The sequence below is a fragment of the Entelurus aequoreus genome, linkage group LG12 (genome assembly GCF_033978785.1).
Source record: "Entelurus aequoreus isolate RoL-2023_Sb linkage group LG12, RoL_Eaeq_v1.1, whole genome shotgun sequence".
Taxonomy (NCBI): domain Eukaryota; kingdom Metazoa; phylum Chordata; class Actinopteri; order Syngnathiformes; family Syngnathidae; genus Entelurus; species Entelurus aequoreus.
In genome coordinates, this window is record NC_084742.1 from 61,028,707 (window position 1) to 61,052,336 (window position 23,630).

Here is a 23,630-nt window from a genome sequence, read left to right on the forward strand (position 1 = left end):
AAATGGATGGAATTTATATGTCGGCGCTGTAGGGGCTGCTGGTTGCAGGAGCTCTGTGCTCCTTCCTTTGGGTTCTTGATATTTCCCTCTTGGTTTGTATGCCTTTTGGATCAGACCCCTTCGGGACTTCTGCGCTGCTTTTAAGTGAGCTTTTGGATCTGCCTCGGAGGAGCCATTGCCGTGGTTTGGTGTTTTCCTCACTCGCTGGTATGTGGGTCAGACTTTCCTAGGACAGTGTTTTTCAACCTTTTTTGAGTCAAGGCACAGTTTTTGCGTTGAGGCACACCACCAGCAGAAATAATTAAAAAACAAAACTCAGTTGACAGTAAAAAGTCGTTATTGGATATGACTTTAAATGCATCACTGTAGCTCTTGTCTCAAAGTAGGTGTACTGTCACCACCTGTCACATCACACCCTGACTTATTTGGACTTTTTTGCTGTTTTCCTGTGTGTAGTGTTTTACTTCTTGTCTTGCGCTCCTTTTTTGGTGGCTTTTTCTCTTTTTTTGGTATTTTCCTGTAGCAGTTTCATGTCTTCCTTTGAGCGATATTTCCCGCTTCTACTTTGTTTTAGCAATCAACAATATTTCACTTGTTTTTATCCTCCTTTGTGTGGACATTGTTGATTGTCATGTCATGTTTGGATGTACTTTGTCTTTGCTCCACAGTAAGTCTTTGCTGTCGTCCAGCATTCTGTTTTTGTTTACTTTGTAGCCAGTTCAGTTTTAGTTTCGTTTTGCATAGCCTTCCCTAAGCTTCAATGCCTTTTCTTAGCGGCACTCACCTTTTGTTTATTTTTGGTTTAAGCATTAGACACCTTTATTAGCTACCTGCTGCCACCTACTGATATGAAAGAGTATTACACGGTTACTCTGCCGAGCTCTAGACAGCACCGACACTCAACAACAACACATCATTTGCAGACGATAATTATTGCTTTGCAAAAAATGATTTTAACCCAAACAGGTAAAATTACATAATATCCCACGGCACACCAGACTGTATCTCCAGTGGTTGAAAAATACTGTCCTAGGTTACCTTCCCAACAGTCAAATTACTGCCACGGGTGACATGTCACCAGCCAAAGCCAAAAAAAGCGTTGTGTACAGCTACAATGTTTATGTCCGTGCATATGTGGAGCACTGAGGAAAAGCTGCTAATGTCATTAGAGTCTGACGTTGGAGTTCATGCCAAGTGTTCACTTTAAAGCCCCAGCTTGTTAACTCCTACTCCCACGGCTCAAAGGTTTGAATGTGGTACTTCTCATTCATTTCATCATCTCTGACTTAATAAAGCTTCCCCGTAGGGATCCCTGTCACCCAAAAACCTCCAGGACCCACTGGAGCGCTTACATAAGTTCTGAATGAGGCTCCTTCCCATAATGCACCAAGGTACAATCCTCCGCCCCCTTGGAGGTTAACACTAGCGAGACAAAACCCAGCGAGAGGAAGTGAGAACCAGTTCCTCGGGCATGGTTTTCTTTTTTTTCCCTTGCGACGTTGTTGCTAAAATCATTCTACCGTTTGCAAAATCAAGTTTCACCCTTTATTGTGGAGACATAAAAGGTATTTTTCATGCCACAAAAACCTCACCGACGTAACTGAGACACATCACAATTGGTGGAGTTGTAAAATAAAAAAAAGGGGGTTTATGTACACAACAGGAAATGATGACCTTAGAATTACTCGCCCAGGTTATAAACTTGAAACTTGTCTTGGTTGTAGAAGCAGGCCTTGACCACACGTCCGCCGAAGTAACGTCCGTTCAGATCCACCACGGCTGCAGAGGAATGAAAGGAACAGTTCATCTTATGTAAACAACCACTTTTACAGTGGAACCTCCATTTACCAACCAAACTTTGATTGACAAACCATGTCTCAGTGCAGGGCTTTTTTAGGGAGGCGGAGCCCTCCACGTCACTCGCTGCACCGTACACTACTAGTCACTCGGTCTTTCCTGTGCTTTTTAGCCTTTGCAAGTTTTGTCCATTTTCTAACTCAACGAGTCCCAAAAAGACAAAACATCAGAATGGAAAGACGGAGGGAATCGCTGTGGAGTTCAAGAAAAATAAAAGACTATTTGCGAGGAGAACATTAATGGGGCTCACACGTACACGTATAGAAGAATTTACAAACCAGGCTTTGTTTAACTGTGATGAGACCAGACAGTTGTTGGAAAAGTTGCAAAAGCAGACTTATTACACAGCATAGAAGAGCTACTCCTTTGCCGATGTTAATGTAAGTGGATCTTACTTTTTTTTTCAAATGTTATTATTGCAGCATTATGGTTAAGGTTAAGCATTTTTGTGATTTCTGATCATTTGTGAGGGCACGCATGTTTGCAGAGCAGCGCATATACCTGTAGAGTACAGCAGCTTGTTCTTGTTGATAGGGATGTAACGATACACGATATAATGACACACCTCAGTAAAACTTCCCACGGTTAGTATTACTGTTTTAAATCAAAATTATCGTAAAAGCCTGATTGATTAAACTTCGATAAACTCATTTACTGGATAACCAAGCTCACACAAGTACAAGATATTAATGTCTACAAAAACAATATTCCCCAATCTAAACTTGTATAAACAGATTACCATACTTGCCAACCCTCTCGATTTTTCCGGGAGACTCCCGAATTTCAGTGCCGCTCCCGAAAATCTCCCGGGGCAACCATTCTCCCGATTTTCACCCGAACAACAATACTGAGGGCGTGCCGTGATGGCGCTGCCTTTTGCGTCCTCTACAACCTGTCGTCGCGTCCGCTTTTTCTCCATACAAGCAGCCAGTCACGTTGTATGCGGCTTCTACACACACACGTAAGTGACTGCAAGGCATACTTGGTCAACAGCCATACAGGTCACACTGAGGGTAGCCGTATAAACAACTTTACCACTGTTACAAATATGCGCCACACTGTGAACCCACACCAAACAAGAATGACAAACACATTTTGGGAGAACATCCGCACCATAACACAACATAAACACAACAGAACAAATACCCAGAATCCCTTGCAGCACTAACTCTTCCGGGACTCTACAATATACACCCCCGCTACCACCAAGGATCTGCCCAATTTCCAGACGAACTCTTTTTGAAGTATTTTACAAACTCTTTTTGGAACTATTTTATGGAACTCTTTTTGAACTATTTTACGACCTCTTCTTTTGAACTGTTCAGTAACCAAAGGCAACGCTGTTTACGACCCACTTCCCTCTGGAAGTAGCTGCGGTCAGGTGGGGGGAGAAAGTCAAATAAAGAAGGAGTGCAATCTTTGGGCAGAGCGTGCTGGAGATTGTAGAAGGATATAATGTCCGGGCGACTCTCCTCAATATATTGAGTCCAAATTGAATTCTGTCTCTGTTTAATTCTTTGCCTCTTGTCTTGTTTAATAGATGTCATCAGTGTATGAACCTGACATCTTCTTTTCTCCTGGTCCGTATTTTACTTAAGTCATCAAAAATATCAATATTCATTGCTATCGACCGATATAAAACACTTATATTGTGATACAGTTTTCAGCCATTATCGCCCAGCCCCATGGCAACTTTACCTCCCCAGGGTTAAAAAGGCTCTTTTATTAGGGTCATTACGGTAATTAACAACTTTTGTGATGATTATTTGGATTTGGTGTTAGCATGGTGCCAAATGCAGCAGCAAGGCCTTCATGGCTGGCAGGCACTCAGCACAATAATACTTATGATTGATTAGAGCCTAATAGAAGCCACCAGTCGTCCCCAAATGTCCAGATTTTTTGCAGACGTTAACAGTTCTGCAAATTGCTCTAACGCCGCGCCAATATCTGCAGTGTGCCAAGGTAACCCTTTTCGGCACACAGGCTAAGAAAGACGTCATACATTTTACTGCCTTGTACTGCTCCCTGCTTTTAATGATCTTGTCACAAAAGCTTGGCAAAGGATTAATACCTATTGTTACATTTCCTGAAGTGCCCTGCTTTACCAGTTATGCAAGCCTGATTCGGCCCGGTGCCGCTGGGAGACGACTGGACCGCAGATGATGTAACACCTCCGGGAGCCCAGTCTCACCTTCTTTCTGATCTGGGTCAACGCAATTAGAAAGGAAGTCTTTCCCTCACAATAATAGAGCAGTTATACAACCGTAGTAAGAAAGCAATGCCATGACATCAATTCACTGAACAAAACATCTGAAATGTCTGTCATCTCCTGTTGTGTTCAAGTGATGACTGAAGTATGCTGATAGCAACCCAACCTAACCCCCTCTGCATCCCACCCCCCGGATTGTAAATAATGTAAATAATTCAATGTATATACTCTGATGATTAACTTGTATGATGACTGTATTATGCTGATAATATATATTTGTACTAGGGCTGCAACAACTAATCGATTAAATCGATTATAAAAATAGTTGCCGATTAATTTAGTCATCGATTTGTTGGATCTATGCTATGCGCATGCGCTTTATTTTGTATTTTTTCCTAAAAAAAATTTATTTTATTTTAATAAACCTTTATTTATAAACTGCAACATGTACAAACAGCTGAGAAACAATAATCAAAATAAGTATGGTGCCAGTATGCTGGTTTTTTTTAAATAAAATACTGGAAAGGATAGAAATCTGGTTTGTCTCTTTTATCCGATTATTAATCGAAGTAATAATCGACAGATTAATCGATTATCAAATTAATCGTTAGTTGCAGCCCTAATTTGTACCATGAATTGATTAACGTGGACCCCGATTTAAACAAGTTGAAAAACTTATTGGGGTGTTACCATTTAGTGGTCAATTGTACGGAATATGTACTGTACTGTGCAATCCTACGGAATATGTACTGTACTGTGCAATCTACTGATACAAGTTTCAATCAATCAATGGATACCAACCTTTGATAGCCGACTCCACCCTTTCGAACTCCAAGAATATCCTGACGGCTTCGTCGTCTGGAACTTCTGCAATCTAAAGAAATGAAGACGACGTTACGTCACACCGAATAAAATGCCAGATGGGGCATGAGTACCTTTCATACTTAAATCAGTACAGTACAGATTCCTGGTACCTGGGAGTCGATACTGGTACTCAACAGTAGCAAGTGTAAGTACTTATATTACTGTTTGTGTGTTCATTTGTTTAATTAAAAAAATACATTAACAGTGAGCTGATAACCATAACTGTTCTGTCCAGTTGGTATATCTTTTATCTTTTTTTTTTAATTACATTTTTGAGTCTCATTAGCAGGTATTATATACACTGGAAGAACTTGTTTTTAGGCAATCTGACAAAACAACATACTCCTTTTGAGCATCACAAAACCTCACAACATGAGTAAATATAGCTAAAAATAAGTTTTAAATGCTCATTTGTAGATCACTTTTAAGTTTTTAAAGCTTAAATGTCTTATTTCAAGAAATCTTACCAAGACAATTTTGGCTTGTTCCATTGGAAGATTTTTGTGCTCATTACAAGCAAAAATAACTTGTATTCATTTGTTTTACTCTTTTTATGAGGGGCATGTTTTCTATTGTAGTAGACTAAAGAGGGCAGTCGTGTTAGTCGGTCAGGAAGTAGTCTTTGCCGTTAAGTTAAGTCTAGTCTTTTGTTTGTGCCCTACAAAGTGTGTATAATGTAAGTATTGTACTTATGACACACTAGCTGTTTGATTGTAATGTGCATCTTACAGGCATGTGAGCAAAAAAAAAAGAAAGAGGTAAACTGACAAAAAAAGAGGAACATTTCTGTCGGCACGAAGTGCTTCCATCCAAGCCCGAAAGAAAATGTTGAAAATCAAGACTACATTTCCTGCAATAAGGTGCATTTCTACACTATATTTTATCTTTAGATTTATTCTCATCTTTTTGCTGTTCAATGTAATGTACCACATACTTTTTTAGTAGATTATCGTCATTGAAAATGTCATGTAAAATTCTATAACATGCATGCAAAGAACTCAGAAAACATTTCCCATTTGGCAACTCTATCCTGTAGCCACGCACCCTCAGGTAATACACTTGTTGTGACCTCTGTTTTCTAACGCGTCACATCAAGAAATATACTTTCTCGCTGGCTGCTAATAAATACTCTACTACTACAACTGGTGCGGAACTAACAGTGTAATCATCCAAACATAATTAGCAGCAAAGTAGAAAGCCGTCCACGTTGTGGCTTGGAGAGCAAACGCAGGCAACAACGAGTAAGCTAGCGAGATGACGCTAACTAGCGACTTTGTTTTGATACCCAGTGCGGCGTTAACGTAAGAGGAACAGCAAGCAAAAATTTTGGTAGATCCATTTTCTTTTTATATATTTAATCGAAAAATCGTGGAAGTGATATTTTGACGGGAAAATTAATGTTTAAAAACGCTGAAACTTTTCCCAGACAGTTCCCAGGCCTGATCTTAGTTGTACTTTTAATTACCAAATTTGGAAATGTCGAAATCGCCATGTAAAATTGCTAATGCTATTCAGTAGCATGTCTATGGCAAATCCAATGTAAACTAGCATCGAGCCTAACTATGTTCGAGGGATACAGACTGACTGAGTCCGCCCTGAGTGCTGCTAGAGCATACCTGGGCAAATTAAGGCCCGGGGGCCACATGCGGCCCGTTAAGCTTTTCAATCTGGCCCGTCGGACATTCCCAAATCATTTTTTTAGATCTTTAAGATGGAAAGTGTAGCTGCCATTATGATGTGCAGTGATGTTTTCTAATGACCGTAAGTCTTGAACTATACAAAGTATTTCAATGGTTGGAATCTGCACTTATGGATGATATACTAGTTACTATGGTAATCTAACTAGTTACTATGGTCATATAATTAGTTACTATGGTAATCTACGTCACAGCAGCTCAGACGAGGCACCAAGCAGTGCAAGCGGGAAGTGTTTCCACAGACGCGGAAGGGGCTTTCCACAACAAAGTTCTAAAGCTTAGTGATATATCAGATGTATCAGATTGTAGGTGGGTCTATTTTGTACCTTTCGCGTTCATATTTCACTGTTTGTTGCATTTTTGTTGCGTTTCACTTGATTGTAAAATATGTCGATCAAAAGGGGGTGTGACATTCATATGTTGTCAATATTCAGTGTTTTATCCTTCATAGAAAAATTTAAAATTCCATTACGTTTTTCAAGGCGGTCTGTCATAACGTTTTTACCATTCAATCAGACATTATTGTGAAGTTTTGTATTAGTGTTCCTAAAAATAGATATACCGGCCCTCAGACACATTTTTTTTCTCTAAATGTGGCCCCCCGAGTCAAAATAATTGCCCAGGCCTGTGCTAGAGTGATTGTCCGATTATAGTGATGCTCTATTAAACGCGGTCGTGCCATGGATCCTGAATATTCGCTATGTCGTTATCGACTATCAACCCTGTATCGACCCACTGGCAGATAGTACCCGCCCCATTCTGTGACATGGGAGCGCAATCCGACATTGACGTGGGGGTCTTTCCACCAAACATCGTTTTGCCGACAGTGACGTAAAGCACATGCGACAAATGATTGTTTACATTCAAGATGTCGTCCATGTTTGGTTTTGCTGGGCTTTATTCTTGCTTTCATCTGCCTTCATCAAAAAAAAAAAAGCAAGACCTTTTTGTTGTCATTTCTGAAGTGGTTGACTGATGAGTGTCCCCTTGGGAAAAAATGCATGTGTACAATTGTGACGAGACAGGATTAAGCAGCCTCAACACTCAAGCAAGAAAGCAGAGAAGGATTCAAACACTGACAAACTTAAACCACTAAACCTTGGTAAGTCTGCAAACCCTCTCTGTTTTACTTTTCACTAAATAAATCGGGATCTTTTATTGTATTATTTTGAAGGGAAAAAAAGGGGGGATTTTATGGCCTCCAACAAAAGTTAAATCAAACTTTGAGTGTAGTACCAATGGAATTTGCTCTATAACTTTAAAAGTAGCAAATTCAGTACCCATCCCCCACGCCAGGTTCATTTCCCTTCTCTTGCTTACCTCAAAAATGACACATTTAATCACTTTGCCGTATTTCTCGCACTCTTCTTTGGTCTCTCCCTCCAGGTCTTCGTCCACCTCTCCTCTGCCCACCATGTTCTATAGCAGGAAAGCAGCAGCGTGATTTGCATGGGGCACAAAAGGGTTCTAGTTGTAGTTCTGAGTTGTTCTCATGTCACTTCTGCATTGAATCATTCTATGCTTGACTTCTGCTGAGATGACAGACGTACCCTCAGCAGGACCACTTTGGTCGGGCATTTGAGGATCTCTGTGAGCGGGTTGGCATCAGACTTCTTGGAGTCTGCTGGTTTGGAGCAAACAGGAGATAAAAGGTCATGATTTTTTTTTTTTTACTCTAATAAAATATTGACATTTAATACTGCACTCTGTGTCATATCAGTTGTATTGTTAAGGCAAGCAGCGTCAACGCAGTTGAAAATCTGACCTGGAAAAATTTCTATGGCGTTATTTTTTTTTTTAATCTTACTTGTTTGGTTATACTTTGCTGTTATAGAGCTTTGCTGCTCCAACTTTTCTTTATTTCCCTACTGAAAACCAGCAGAAAATAGGCAGTGCATATGTGGGTCATCTAACACCTGAACTTATTTGAACTTTGCATTCCTCACAGGTTTATTTGTGTATTTTTGCCAGTAACACAAAACCACCAAAAAGAAAAACTTATAGCACTCTTTTCTCTCCGCAGTGTCTTATTATGGCGCATATTACAGTATGTGCATTGAAACTAAAGAAATAATACTTGTATTAAAGAGAAGTTAACTTTTTATCAATTTCGCCTATTGTTCACAATCATAAGAGACCAGTTTGCATTCTAACATGTAAAGATCTGCTTGTTCTTGGTGGCTAGCAATGCAGCTTATGTTAGCAATCAACTCTACCTCTAAATCACTTATCAATAAAAAGTGTGACTCACTCCATGGACAGTTGTGCGTTATATCCAGCTTGCTGGGGGCGTTTTTATCCGGTTTATTTAGCTAAGCACTCCATTTATGTCAAAATAGTTGGGCTTCAAATTCCACATTTATTGCGCCAAATTCACTCTCAACTCACTCTCAGCTTTCGTCTGCTCCAAGGTCTCACTCTTCCTTTGTGCTCGCTTCTAGAAGCAGCAATTCATCCTCAGTATATTCAGCTTCAAAAAGATAAGGTTGTGAATTCTCATTTGTCCAAAAATATTTCTATTTGTTGTCTGTTACCAAGTCTGCCATGATTTAAGAAAATACACTTGCGTTTGTTTCCGGAAGTGGAACACACATTTGTTGCCGGAAGTCGGAAGTGCGCTGCTATGGAAACTGAAATAAATGCGCTGAAGAAATTAGTTCTGACAATGATTAAAATGTCCAAAATACGGTAAATATCGTATATATTGTTATGAAGGTGTCTGTTACTACATTACATATATATACTTGCAGTGTGTTTATTGTACATATTACATATAGTTATGAAGGTGTCTGTTACTACATTATACAAACCCCGTTTCCATATGAGTTGGGAAATTGTGTTAGATGTAAATATAAACGGAATACAATGATTTGCAAATCATTTTCAACCCATATTCAGTTGAATATGCTACAAAGACAACATATTTCATGTTCAAACTGCTAAACTTTTTTTTGTGTGCAAATAATCATTAAGTTTAGAATTTGATGCCAGCAACACGTGACAAAGAAGTTGGGAAAGGTGGCAATAAATACTGATAAAGTTGAGGAATGCTCATCAAACACTTATTTGGAACATCCCACAGGTGAACAGGCAAATTGGGAACAGGTGGGTGCCATGATTGGGTATAAAAGTAGATTCCATGAAATGCTCAGTCATTCACAAACAAGGATGGGGCGAGGGTCACCACTTTGTCAACAAATGCCTGAGCAAATTGTTGAACAGTTTAAGAAAAACCTTTCTCAAGCAGCTATTGCAAGGAATTCAGGGATTTCACCATCTACGCTCCGTAATATCATCAAAGGGTTCAGAGAATCTGGAGAAATCACTGCACGTAAGCAGCTAAGCCCGTGACCTTCCATCCCTCAGGCTGTACTGCATCAACAAGCGACATCAGTGTGTAAAGGATATCATCACATGGGCTCAGGAACACTTCAGAAACCCACCGTCAGTAATTACAGTAGGACGCTACATCTGTAAGTGCAAGTTAAAACTCTCCTATGCAAGGCGAAAACTGTTTATCAACAACACCCAAAAACGCAGTCGGCTTCGCTGGGCCTGAGCTCATCTAAGATGGACTGATACAAAGTGGAAAAGTGTTCTGTGGTCTGACGAGTCCACATTTCAAATTGTTTTTGGAAACTGTGGACGTCGTGTCCTCCGGACCAAAGAGGAAAAGAACCATCCGGATTGTTATAGGCGCAAAGTGTAAAAGGCAACATGTGTGATGGTATGGGGGTGTATTAGTGCCCAAGACATGGGTAACTTTCACATCTGTGAAGGCACCATTAATGCTGAAAGGTACATACAGCTTTTGGAGCAACATATGTTGCCATCCAAGCAACGTTACCATGGACGCCCCTGCTTATTTCAGCAAGACAATGCCAAGCCACGTGTTACATCAACGTGGCTTCATAGTAAAAGAGTGCGGGTACTAGACTGGCCTGCCTGTAGTCCAGACATTGGAAATGTGTGGTGCATTATGAAGCCTAAAATAGCACAAGGGAGACCCCCGGACTGTTGAACAACTTAAGCTGTACATCAAGCAAGAATGGGAAAGAATTCCACCTGAGAAGCTTCAAAAATGTGTCTCCTCAGTTCCCAAACCTTTACTGAGTGTTGTTAAGAGGAAAGGCCATGTAACACAGTGGTGAACATGCCCTTTCCCAACTACTTTGGCACGTGTTGCAGCCATGAAATTCTAAGTGAATTATTATTTGCAAATAAAGTTTATGAGTTTGAACATCAAATATCTTGTCTTTGTAGTGCATTCAATTGAATATGGGTTGAAAAGATTTGCAAATCATTGTATTCCGTTTATATTTACATCTAACACAATTTTCCAACTCATATGGAAACGGGGTTTGTATATATACTTGCAGTGTGTATATTGTACATATTACATATTGTCATGAAGGTGTATGTTACTACATTATATATATATATATATATATATATATATATATATATATATATATATATATATATATATACTTGCAGTGTGTATATTGTACATATTACATATTGTTATGAAAGTGTATGTTACTACATTATATATATACTTGCAGTGTGTAAATTGTACATATTACATATTGTTATGAAGGTGTCTGTTACTACATTATAAATATATACTTGCAGTGTGTATATAAAACGTTGGAGGGTTTTGAAGGCTACAACGGTAACGCCCACTAGCCGCATTTTTCAATCTTTAAAATCCTAAAAAAAAAGGACAAATGTGTTCTTGTCTCTCATGATGATTGTGAACAATAGGCAACATTCCAAAAAAAGGTGCAGTTCCCCTTCAAGGCATGACATATGTGTATGAGTGAAGTCCAACCTGCTCCTCCAAGGTCAACAGCACTTGGTGGGAGTGGTGCTCCTGCTGAGACACACATGAGAAATGTGACACATTATGAGTGAAGGCACATGAAGCGGACTAAGAAGGAGAGAAGAGCAGAATCAGTCACCCTTCTCTGCAGCGTCCCCGATGATGATCTTGCCGCCTCTTTTGCTGGTCTTCTCCACAGACAGCGCCGTGCTCAGGCCTTGCTCGTGCTTCCCAAGGCCCTGGCCTTCCTTGAAGCCGTACTTTTGCATGATTTTGTGCGCGACGGTACCTCTGCAGGAACAGGTGTACAGTTGCATTACAGGTGCCATGTTGCTGGTCTCTGTGGAATACATTTAGCGCCTTCTCACCCCATGTTAGACAGGAAGGAACTGGTCGGTACAGGTGGAGAACGTGGCCGATCCGAGTCCTCGTACATGGGCGGAGGGATGGCGGCCTTTGAGCCTCTGGCGGGGCGACCCTCGTCCTCATACGAGAATGAGGGTGGGCCTTGTTCGTGCAAACACAACCCACGGCAAGTTTAATTTGACTTTCTTGTGGCGCCAATTAATTAATGCTACGTTCCGTTTGCCCTGGGAAGTTGGAATTCCAGAGTTCCTAGCAGGAGGTCAACTTTATGACTCGGAAAGTCAGAGAGTCTTCTCTAACCCCGAGTTGGCTTTTAAAGATGGCTGCTCTGAGTGTAAACATTAATATAAGCATCTCTTATTAGCACTTCTGACATTGTGGTTAGAGATGTCCGATAATATCGGCCGGCCGATATTATCGGCCGATAAATGCTTTAAAATGTAATATCGGAAATTATCGGTATCGTTTTTTTTATTATCGGTATCGTTTTTTATTTTATTTTTTTATTTTTTATTAAATCAACATAAAAAACACAAGATACACTTACAATTAGTGCACCAACCCAAAAAACCTCCCTCCCCCATTTACACTCATTCACACAAAAGGGTTGTTTCCTTCTGTTATTAATATTGTGGTTCCTACATTATATATCAATATATATCAATACAGTCTGCAAGGGATACAGTCCGTAAGCACACATGATTGTGCGTGCTGCTGGTCCACTAATAGTACTAACCTTTAACAGTTCATTTTACTCATTTTCATTAATGACTAGTTTCTATGTAACTGATTTTATATTGTTTTACTTTCTTTTTTATTCAAGAAAATGTTTTTAATTTATTTATCTTATTTTATTTTATTAATTTAAAAAAAAAAAGGACCTTATCTTCACCATACCTGGTTGTCCAAATTAGGCATAATAATGTGTTAATTCCACAACTGTATACATCAGTATCGGTTGATATCGGTATCTGTAATTAAAGAGTTGGACAATATCGGATATCGGCAAAAAGCCATTATCGGACATCCCTAATTGTGGTCGCACTAAATCAGTCATCCATCCATCCATTTTTTACCACTTGTCCCTTTCTGTCATATAGATTGTATTGTTGGAGATATATATATATATATATATATATATATATATATATATATATATACACTACCGTTCAAAAGTTTGGGGTCACATTGAAATGTCCTTATTTTTGAAGGAAAAAGCACTGTACTTTTCAATGAAGATAACTTTAAACTACCGGTAGTCTTAACTTTAAAGAAATACACTCTATACAGTGCTAATGTGCTAAATGACTATTCTAGCTGCAAATGTCTGGTTTTTGGTGCAATATCTACATAGGTGTATAGAGGCCCATTTCCAGCAACTATCACTCCAGTGTTCTAATGGTACAATGTGTTTGCTCATTGGCTCAGAAAGCTAATTGATGATTAGAAAACCCTTGTGCAATCATGTTCACACATCTGAAAACACTTTAGCTCGTTACAGAAGCTACAAAACTCATCTTCCTTTGAGCAGATTGAGTTTCTGGAGCATTACGTTTGTGGGGTCAATTAAACGCTCAAAATGGCCAGAAAAAGAGAACTTTCATCTGAAACTCGACAGTCTATTCTTGTTCTTAGAAATGAAGGCTATTCCATGCGAGAAATTGCTAAGAAATTGAAGATTTCCTACAACGGTGTGTACTACTCCCTTCAGAGGACAGCACAAACAGGCTCTAACCAGAGTAGAAAAAGAAGTGGGAGGCCGCGTTGCACAACTGAGCAAGAAGATAAGTACATTAGAGTCTCTAGTTTGAGAAACAGACGCCTCACAGGTCCCCAACTGGCATCTTCATTAAATAGTACCCGCAAAACACCAGTGTCAACATCTACAGTAAAGAGGCGACTGCGGGATTCTGGGCTTCATGGCAGAGTGGCAAAGAAAAAGCCATATCTGAGACTGGCCAATAAAAGAAAAAGATTAAGATGGGCAAAAGAACACAGACATTGGACAGAGGAAGACTGGAAAAAAGTGTTGTGGACGGATGAATCCAAGTTTGAGGTGTTTGGATCACAAAGAAGAACGCTTGTGAGACGCAGAACAACTGAAAAGATGCTGATGCCATCTGTTAAGCATGGTGGAGGTAATGTGATGGTCTGGGGTTGCTTTGGTGCTGGTAAGGTGGGAGATTTGTACAGGGTAAAAGGGATTCTGAATAAGGAAGGCTATCACTCCATTTTGGAACGCCATGCCATACCCAGTGGACAGCGCTTGATTGGAGCCAATTTCATCCTACAACAGGACAATGACCCAAAACACACCTCCAAATTGTGCAAGGACTATTTAGAGAAGAAGCAGGCAGCTGGTATTCTATCAGTAATGGAGTGGCCAGCGCAGTCACCAGATCTGAACCCCATTGAGCTGTTGTGGGAGCAGCCTGACCGTATGGTACGCAAGAAGTGCCCATCCAACCAATCCAACTTGTGGGAGCTGCTTCTAGAAGCGTGGGGTGCAATTTCTCCAGATTACCTCAACAAATTAACAGCTAGAATGGCAAAGGTCTGCAATGCTGTAATTGCTGCAAATGGAGGATTCTTTGATGTAAAAAAAATCTTATTTCAAATACAAATCATTATTTCTAACCTTGTCAATGTCTTGACTATATTTTCTATTCATTTCACAACATATGGTGGTGAATAAGTGTGACTTTTCATGGAAAACACAAAATTGTTTGGGTGACCCCAAACTTTTGAACGGTAATGTATACATATATATACTGTATATATACGGTACACATACACATGTAATGTGTTATGTGTATATGTGTACATGTTATGTAATAAGAAGCCAAAAAGTGCAAAAACAATAATGTTCGAGTTGTGAATGAATGCTGGGCCACAACATTAGGTACACCTGCAGACTGCAGCACGGATTTCATATTGCATTCATTCACAACTCCTCCAACACAAACATTATTGTTTTTGCACTTTTTGGCTTCTTATTAAATAACTTTTTTAAATAGATTCAATCTTACACGTGGAAAGTTTAAGTGTGAGCTTTAGTTAATATAACACTCCCGTCAGGGGGTGCATTCTACGGCGGGGGTGCATTCTCTACCACAAGGAGGCGGGATTACTGCGAGCCTCAGCCAGTGCGTCTTCGCAGCAGTTTTATGATTGCTCAGCACAAGAAATACTTACACACATACAGTTGTTGACAAAATACACTGTACATTATATACCTCAGCTAACTAAACTATGGAAATGTATAATATAGTTAATATAGCAATACGGTCTTACTGCACAGCAGGCCAGCAGTTAGCCGAGTCCGCAATCCATGTTGAGGCACAACTGAGTGACGTGCCTCAACTGGCTGCTGATCACCGCACCGTCTCTTCTCAGTATTTGAACGGCAAACGTGAAAATTCAGCGATTTTGAATAAAAATAATCTAAAACTGGTGAAGTTAAATGGAAAATAACTTTATAGTATAATCACTGGATACATATAACAATTTAATTATTATTTTTTCTTTTTACATTTTTTTTCTTTCCATGATGGCACGTGAGGCCCCGCCTCACCTGCCTCCAGTGACGTGCATATATATATATATATATATATATATATATATATATATATATATATATATATATATATATATATATATATATATATATATATATATATATATATATATATATTAGTGCCCCTTGGGGATGAATAGTTTGTCTAAATTACTTTTATGTGGTATATGTGTACTCCATCACTAGCAATGGTGTCTTTGTGTTTCCTCTCCATTCACCGTGTTTAAAGATTGCAGAAGGAGTACATATTTTCCCAGAAGTTGTTTATGTTCAAAAAAGGAAAGAACGTAAATAGCTTCTTGATTTCCCACCTCCTTACTGGAACACACATAGTTTGGCCGTGACTTCATTGCCAGCTCCGACTTCCCGAGGTAAACGGAACACACCATAAATGTTTATTAGGCCAGCACCTCCCTCTGCTGGACACAGTGTGCAACATAATGACTGCGCTTGGTTTCACACTTGCAACTTTGTTTTGTCTTTAAATGTGCTGGGAGTTTAACACAACACCATGCTGTGAAGTATCACCAAAATATGTTTTTGCTAGAACTCACCATCTCTGTCCACAAGCGATGAAGGCGGGGCAATGGCAGCACCACCCATACCTGAGAGGGATGCACATAAAAGCCATGGTTACATCTTGTAGTTAAACAATTGCTTGATTTTTGTCAGACAGACAAGCCCTCACTTCGTTTCCGCCGCTCTTTCTCGAAATCATCCTCCTCATCAGAGTCTTCCTCTGCTGCTGGGAATCTGGAGAAGCCACTCGGCGCCCCTCCTTCGTGTCTTTCTTTTCTTTTTCTGGACCCCCCCAAAAAGTTGAAAGCTTAAAATCCTTGTTATGTTGTTTGCTGGTTGAATAAAATAACCTAACATCAAAACAAAGTCATTCTAAATAGGTGTGGACTCAACACAGTAAACAAGACCTACTTTTCTCTGTCCTCTATCTCCTTCAGCCTCTCCTGCTCCCTCTGACGCTGCCGTTCATCCCTGTGCCGCTTCATCACCTTCTCGTAGTCGTTAGGAAACATCGGATCGTACTCGTCTGCGAGCGGGATCAGCACATCTCCAGATGAGAAGCCGCTGGGCACCGGATCCTGAACAAACAAAAAAAACATCACATTCATTTAAAAAAATGCATAAATGACCAAATTGTACACTTAAATGAATGCTCTTCACCTTAAAAGGGGAACTGCTCTTTTTTTTGTGTTTGCCTTTAAAACAAGAAGACATAGGTTTGTCTTTTGTTATGCATTCTAAGTCGTAAAATACGGCAAATACTTGGTAGCTAACAATGCAGCGAGTGAGATTATCCCTCTAAAAAAACATCAAAAAACCACCAACAATACTTCATTTACATCTTGTGAGCTGAATATGAACCAAGTATTAGCGATGTTGTTATTATAAGACAGGGGTAGGGAACCTATGGCTCTCAAACCAGATGTGGCTCTTTTGATGACTGCATCTGACTCTCAGATAAATCTTAGCTGACATTGCTTAACACAATAAGTTATGAATAATTCCGCTGGTAATCACAGTGTTAAAAATAACGTTCAAAATATAAAACATTCTCATGCATTTTAATCCATCTCTCCGTTTTCTACCGCACCTGTTCAAGAAGTTGCATTATTGGTAAGAAGTATTTTATTTACTATTGGTTAGCTTCATAATAACAATGTTCTTAAAAAGAATAAGAGACTTATTGTACTCTAAAAATGTTGGTCTTACTTAGAAATGCACACGTTTAGTTGTATTCAGTGTTAAAAAAATATTATATGGCTCTCACCGAAATACATTTTAAACTATTTGGCTTTCATGGCTCTCTCAGTCAAAAAGGTTACCGACCCCTGTTATAAGCGCTAACGCAGAGGAACTACTTTTAGCAGCGCCGTGATCGCAGAGAGCTAACTGGCTCATGCTGCTATATAGACATAATAAGCTGCTGCATCACCTATGAGTTGGTGAAAGTTAATTCCAGATAGGGCTGGGCGATATGGCCTTTTTTTAATATCTGGATATTTTTAGGCCATATCGCGATACACCATATATATCTGGATATTTTGCCTTAGCCTTGAATGAACACTTGATGCATATAACCACAGCAGTATGATGATTCTATGTGTCTACATTAAAACATTCTTCTTCATACTGCATTAATATATGCTACTTTTAAACTTTCATGCAGAGAGGGAAATCACAACTAAAAGTGTATTTATTAAACAGTTATTAAGCAGTTGCACAAACATTCATGTAATTTCAAAACAGAAAGCGCAAAATTGTCAGAGACATTTTAAAACAAGCTTTTGTGCATGATGTCACTAAGATGACATATCAAAACAACACTAAATGAAAGTGCACTTTTTGTACAGAACGCCACTACAATAGTTTAAAACAAATAAAGTGCACTTTTGTGCATGATGTCACACAAGATATTTCAATAGGTGTCAAATAAAAATGAGCTGCATAATAGGAAACTAAATAGTGTACGTCCTTCGCTATGTGGTAGGTTCCTGCGGACGTTGTCTCCTTTTGCGGTTGACTATTTTTTTTCATACGGTGTTGTAACTTATGGGTTATATAGTTCATGTGTGATGATCATTCATAATTTGCATGGTTGATTTAATTGCTGATAAATTGATCTATTATTATTTACAGCTAAAAAGAGTTAAAAGAGAATTGATTTGATTTATACATGTATTTGATATTATTTGAGAAACACTGACATTGAATTGAGTTGTTTTCTACTTCATAGCCTAACAAAGGGTTAACTAAAATACTGCATGTTCCACAATTCATTGCGGCAAACCGGATGTTAAAAAGACCGGGAGCAGGTGCATTGTGGTTGTTGAGATTGAGGATTACAAGCCTTCGGGTGAATGAATGACAGATAACAAGATATAAGGATCGTTTTGTACGCCATTTTTTTCTTATATAAAGTCCAACTTTATTACACATTTTCGACGTCCTGTCCAATACTTTGATCGTAGTTAATCTACATACAGTGTTGATCTGGAAATGTTTGCCTCGGCATTTTGATGGTGTGGGCGTGTGGCACCGAACGGAGATGTTGACATGCGGAGTAAGCACTCTTCATTCTCTCGCGGGTGACTTTTCAAATGATGCTACATATTAGCAGTAACGCTACTTTTTGTAGCAACGCTTTTTCCCCACACTTGACATATTACGGTTGTCTGTTCGACATGTTCCCACTTGAAGCCAAACCACCGCCAGACGATGGACCCCCCGCTGTTTTTCTTGGGAATTAATTATTCCTTCATTTGTTACCAGATTCACACCTTCTTTCTCTCGTATTATCACTGGCACCGCTCCGCTAGCACCACAGCTAACGTTACCCATGCTGCTACCTCTCTGCTCCGCGAGGGCGTATACGTATGTAACGTATGTAAGAAGGTGCGCTTGTTTTATGTCTCTGTGAGAAGGAGAGACAAGAAAGAGTGAGAGGAGCCTGTAGTGTAATGCCCGCAGCTAAAAGCAACTGCGTGAGAACGTATACTCCAATAATAGTCATTTTCTATATCGCACAGAGACAAACCCGCAATATATCCAGTATATCGATATATTGCCCAGCCCTAATTCCAGATTATAAATCATGCCTCAACATTGTATAATAAAAGGTTGTGGCCATAAACCGAGAAGTTGGTCAACTTTGACATTCTAAGCTGGCGAGAAAAACACAAAAAAACGCTTGTTTGGGTCAAAAAAACATTTGTTTAGTGGGTTTTTACTGATACAAAATTGACAAAAGTAAACACAAATGATATGAAATGCTGTTTTTTCCCTAAAAAATTTAACTTCTTGAGGACTATGACTAATTCTTCATCTAAACAGGAAGATATAAACATCCCACCAGTGGGCATCCCAGCGAGAGCAGACATTGTCCAGTAAGTGATTGTTTTATTATGTTGATATTTTGTATATCGTGTTTAGCACTTAGCAATACTGCTACACGATGCTTAGTGTTTGACTAAAGCTGTGTATGTTTAGCACACATCTTCTAAAACTTGTAGATCACCTTCCTTATATTCAGGATGAAAAATAGAAGTTTCTGGATTATCATTTGTCCCAAAGTAGTCTTTGTTGGTTCTCATCAAGTCTGCCATGACTAGTAGTCTTGTTGTTGTTGATGGGAAAGTGAACGTTGTGATGCGTCTGTGAAACTAACATGCCACTGTATGCTTCAAATGAGCGAAATAGGTCAATATGACATGTTATTATGAATGTTACTACACTACATATACACTTGTAGCGTGTACATAAAACATTTAAGGAGGTTTTGGGATATTTCAAAGCATTTTATGAGCGGAATAGAGCGACTTCCATTGACTCCATTGCTAACTTTTACTAACGTCTATTTATGACTTAAAATGTTGTTGTTTTTAAAGTGCAATTCCCCTTTAAAGTGTAGTCAAGACAGACCTTAATGCCAACAGCAATATGTGGAGGTGTGTCTATGACCGGCCTCTCTTCACTGGGGCCTCCTCGCTTCAAATCGATGACCGGAGCCAAGACAGTCGTCTGCTTGGTCCGATGAGTCTGCACACAAGTTCATGTTCACACACAAGTAGAGTAGGGCTTGCATTGATCACTTCAAAACATTGACGTGCATACCTTAGCTTGGGTCAGTGTTGCCTTCTTCACCTTCAGCTGGGATTGCAGGAGCTTGAAGTTTTTGGACCATCCTTCGGTTTTGGTGTCACTGGCACCCACGCCGAGGTCATCATACAGCGACATTATCTGCAGGTTCCAAAACAATGCAACTGAGAATTTATAACTAATGTTAATGTCCAACTAGTGTCATATAACAGAGTAAATAATAACTCAGAGGTGCTTGCCAGTATCGACCAGACGTCAAATAAAGCTAGTTAATGTATTTAACAACTTTTAACATCATTCTCTATATAAATGACATTTGTAAAGTTACAAAGGACTTACAGTTAGTATTATTTGCAGATGATACAACTGTGTTTTGTTCAGGAGAGAACACAGAGAAGATAATACAAATAACAGAAGAAATGAACACATTAAAAAGATGGTTTGACAAAAACAGACAATCTTTGAATCTCAGTAAAACTAAATAATGCTATTTGGTAACAGTGGAAGAGAAAGTCTAACACAAACACAAATAGACAGAGTAAATGTTGAAAGGGTAGAAGAAAACACGTTTTTAAGTGTAATAATTGATGATAAAATGAATTGGAAATCTTGTGAAAAAAATATACAACATAAAGTAGCAAGAAACACGTCAATAATGAATAAAGTAAAACATGTTGACTTCATATTGTCTACTGCTCACTAGTGTTACATATCTGAGTTATTGTGCAGAAATATGGGAAATAACTATAAAAGTACACTTATTCACTAACTGTGTTACAAAAAAGATCAGTTATAACAATACATCATGTTGGATATAGAGAACATACAAAAACTTGATTTAATAAATCACAACTATTGAAATTCAACGATTTTGTGCATTTGCAAACATGTAAAATGATGTAAAGTATAACCTGCTAGCCAAGAATGTACAACAATTCTTCTCAACAAAAGAGGAGAAATACAACCTAAGAGGAAAATGTCATTTAAACCATGTGTATGCCCGTACAACACTTAAAACCTTTAGTATATCAGTATGTGGAATTAAATGATGGAATGGATTAAGCAAAGAAATGAAAGAAAGCAGCAATATGATTCACTTTAAGAGACTGTTCAAACTACAAGTGTTCACCAAGTACACACAACAAGAATTATGATGAACATCTTTGACCCTTTTCTTCTTTGAGATAAAGATTATTTATGTATTTGATATTTGTTTACTTACTAAGGTATATTATTTATGTATTCACTGTTCTGTTACAGAGAACAAAGAAATGTGATAGAATTGCTATGATATGAAAAGGGGTACAATTACAAACCCTGTTTCCATATGAGTTGGGAAATTGTGTTAGATGTAAATATAAACGGAATACAATGATTTGCAAATCATTTTCAACCCATATTCAGTTGAATATGCTACAAAGACAACATATTTGATGTTCAAACTCATAAATTTTATTTTTTGTTTGCAAATAATAATTAACTTAGAATTTCATGGCTGCAACATGTGCCAAAGTAGTTGAGAAAGGGCATGTTCACCACTGTGTTACATGGCCTTTCCTTTGAACAACACTCAGTACAGGTTTGGGAACTGAGGAGACACATTTTTGAAGCTTCTCAGGTGGAATTCTTTCCCATTCTTGCTTGATGTACAGCTTAAGTTGTTCAACAGTCCGGGGGTCTCCCTTGTGCTATTTTAGGCTTCATAATGCGCCACACATTTTCAACGGGAGACAGGTCTGGACTACAGGCAGGCCAGTCTAGTACCCGCACTCTTTTACTATGAAGCCACGTTGATGTAACACGTGGCTTGGCATTGTCTTGCTGAAATAAGCAGGGGCGTCCATGGTAACGTTGCTTGGATGGCAACATATGTTGCTCCAAAAGCTGTATGTACCTTTCAGCATTAATGGTGCCTTTACAGATGTGTAAGTTACCCATGTCTTGGGCACTAATACACCCCCATACCATCACACATGCTGCCTTTTACACTTTGCGCCTAGAACAATCCGGATGGTTCTTTTCCTCTTTGGTCCGGAGGACACGACGTCCACAGTTTCCAAAAACAATTTGAAATGTGGACTCGTCAGATCACAGAACACTTTTTTACTTTGTATCAGTCCATCTTAGATGAGCTCAGGCCCAGCGAAGCCGACTGCGTTTCTGGGTGTTGTTGATAAACGGTTTTCGCCTTGCAGAGGAGAGTTTTAACTTGCACTTACAGATGTAGCGACCAACTGTAGTTACTGACAGTGGGTTTCTGAAGTGTTCCTGAGCCCATGTGGTGATATCCTTTACACACTGATGTCGCTTGTTGATGCAGTACAGCCTGAGGGATGGAAGGTCACGGGCTTAGCTGCTTACGTGCAGTGATTTCTCCAGATTCTCTGAACCCTTTGATGATATTACGGAGCGTAGATGGTGAAATCCCTAAATTCCTTGCAATAGCTGCTTGAGAAAGGTTTTTCTTAAACTGTTCAACAATTTGCTCAGGCATTTGTTGACAAAGTGGTGACCCTCGCCCCATCCTTGTTTGTGAATGACTGAGCATTTCATGGAATCTACTTTTATACCCAATCATGGCACCCACCTGTTCCCAATTTGCCTGTTCACCTGTGGGATGTTCCAAATAAGTGTTTGATGAGCATTCCTCAACTTTATCAGTATTTATTGCCACCTTTCCCAACTTCTTTGTCACGTGTTGCTGCCATCAAATTCTAAAGTTAATGATTATTTGCAACAAAAAAAAAAGTTTATCAATTTGAACATATAATATGTTGTCTTTGTAGCATATTCAACTGAATATGGGTTGAAAATGATTTGCAAATCATTGTATTCCGTGTATATTTACATCTAACACAATTTCCCAACTCATATGGAAACGGGGTTTGTAAATAAGCTCTGCTTCTACCTACTCCTTTTCATACGTGCTGTAATGAAATATGCGACGCATCACATTGTATTGTATGCATGTTCCACATAAACTGAAAGTGAACGTCGTCGTTATATCTCAATTAGAGGACTTTCAAGCAGAAAGGTTAGCAGGAATTAGCTGCATGCTAACGTTAGCTAACAACAATAACATTTGCCTGCCGTGTCGCGACCACAAGACGCAGTGCAGTCAGTGAGGATGATAACGTACCGGTTCCAGAAGTATGTTGATATTAACGGCATGAAAATGAATACTTTGACTTGAAAGCCACGTCGTAGCCGCTAGGAGCAACACGACGATGGAGCGAGACAACAAACTTTGATTGGCCTTTTTACGACGGACGCCATCTAGCGGCTGGAAGACTCTTCTTCTTCGTAGGAAGGTTTTTGTGATGGGAAGAAAATTGACGTGACACAGCCAGGCATATCCAGTGTCAGGCATTGTTTATTTTATTTTTTTACTGAATATTTTTGTTTAAATGATTATCCTAAATTCAAATAATTTCCACACAGGGGAATTTACTGTTAGTTGAAAATTGCTTGAGTATTTAAAACAAGATAAGAAAGAGATACAATTTGGAGATTCTTCGTCTTTGCATTACAGTTTTATTTTTTTCCAAGAAAATCTTGAAATATATGATTGAATGTGATTTTGGTTTTAATCTGTAACATGATTTCTTACATTTCGAAAAC

General features: G+C 39.0%; 1 protein-coding gene across 4 annotated transcripts; it reads right to left on the reverse strand.

Annotated features, from left to right (window-relative positions):
* Window positions 1–1,531: 1,531 nt before the first annotated feature.
* rbm17 (RNA binding motif protein 17) lies at window positions 1,532–23,307 on the reverse strand. Of its 4 annotated transcripts, none has more exons than XM_062066343.1 (13): window positions 23,149–23,307; window positions 20,025–20,150; window positions 19,833–19,949; window positions 16,326–16,492; window positions 16,084–16,196; window positions 15,950–16,000; window positions 11,821–11,959; window positions 11,592–11,743; window positions 11,462–11,503; window positions 8,178–8,248; window positions 7,948–8,046; window positions 4,868–4,940; window positions 1,532–1,779 (listed from the first exon to the last, which is right to left on the reverse strand). In XM_062066343.1, the coding sequence occupies exons 2-13, from the start codon at window positions 20,145–20,147 to the stop codon at window positions 1,682–1,684; spliced, it is 1,245 nt and encodes a 414-aa protein (XP_061922327.1). In that variant the 5' UTR covers window positions 20,148–20,150; window positions 23,149–23,307; the 3' UTR covers window positions 1,532–1,681. The 4 variants fall into 4 exon arrangements, with proteins under 4 accessions (XP_061922327.1, XP_061922325.1, XP_061922326.1 ...); XM_062066341.1 differs by having other exon boundaries at window positions 8,178–8,251; XM_062066342.1 differs by having other exon boundaries at window positions 11,462–11,506.
* Window positions 23,308–23,630: the final 323 nt, after the last annotated feature.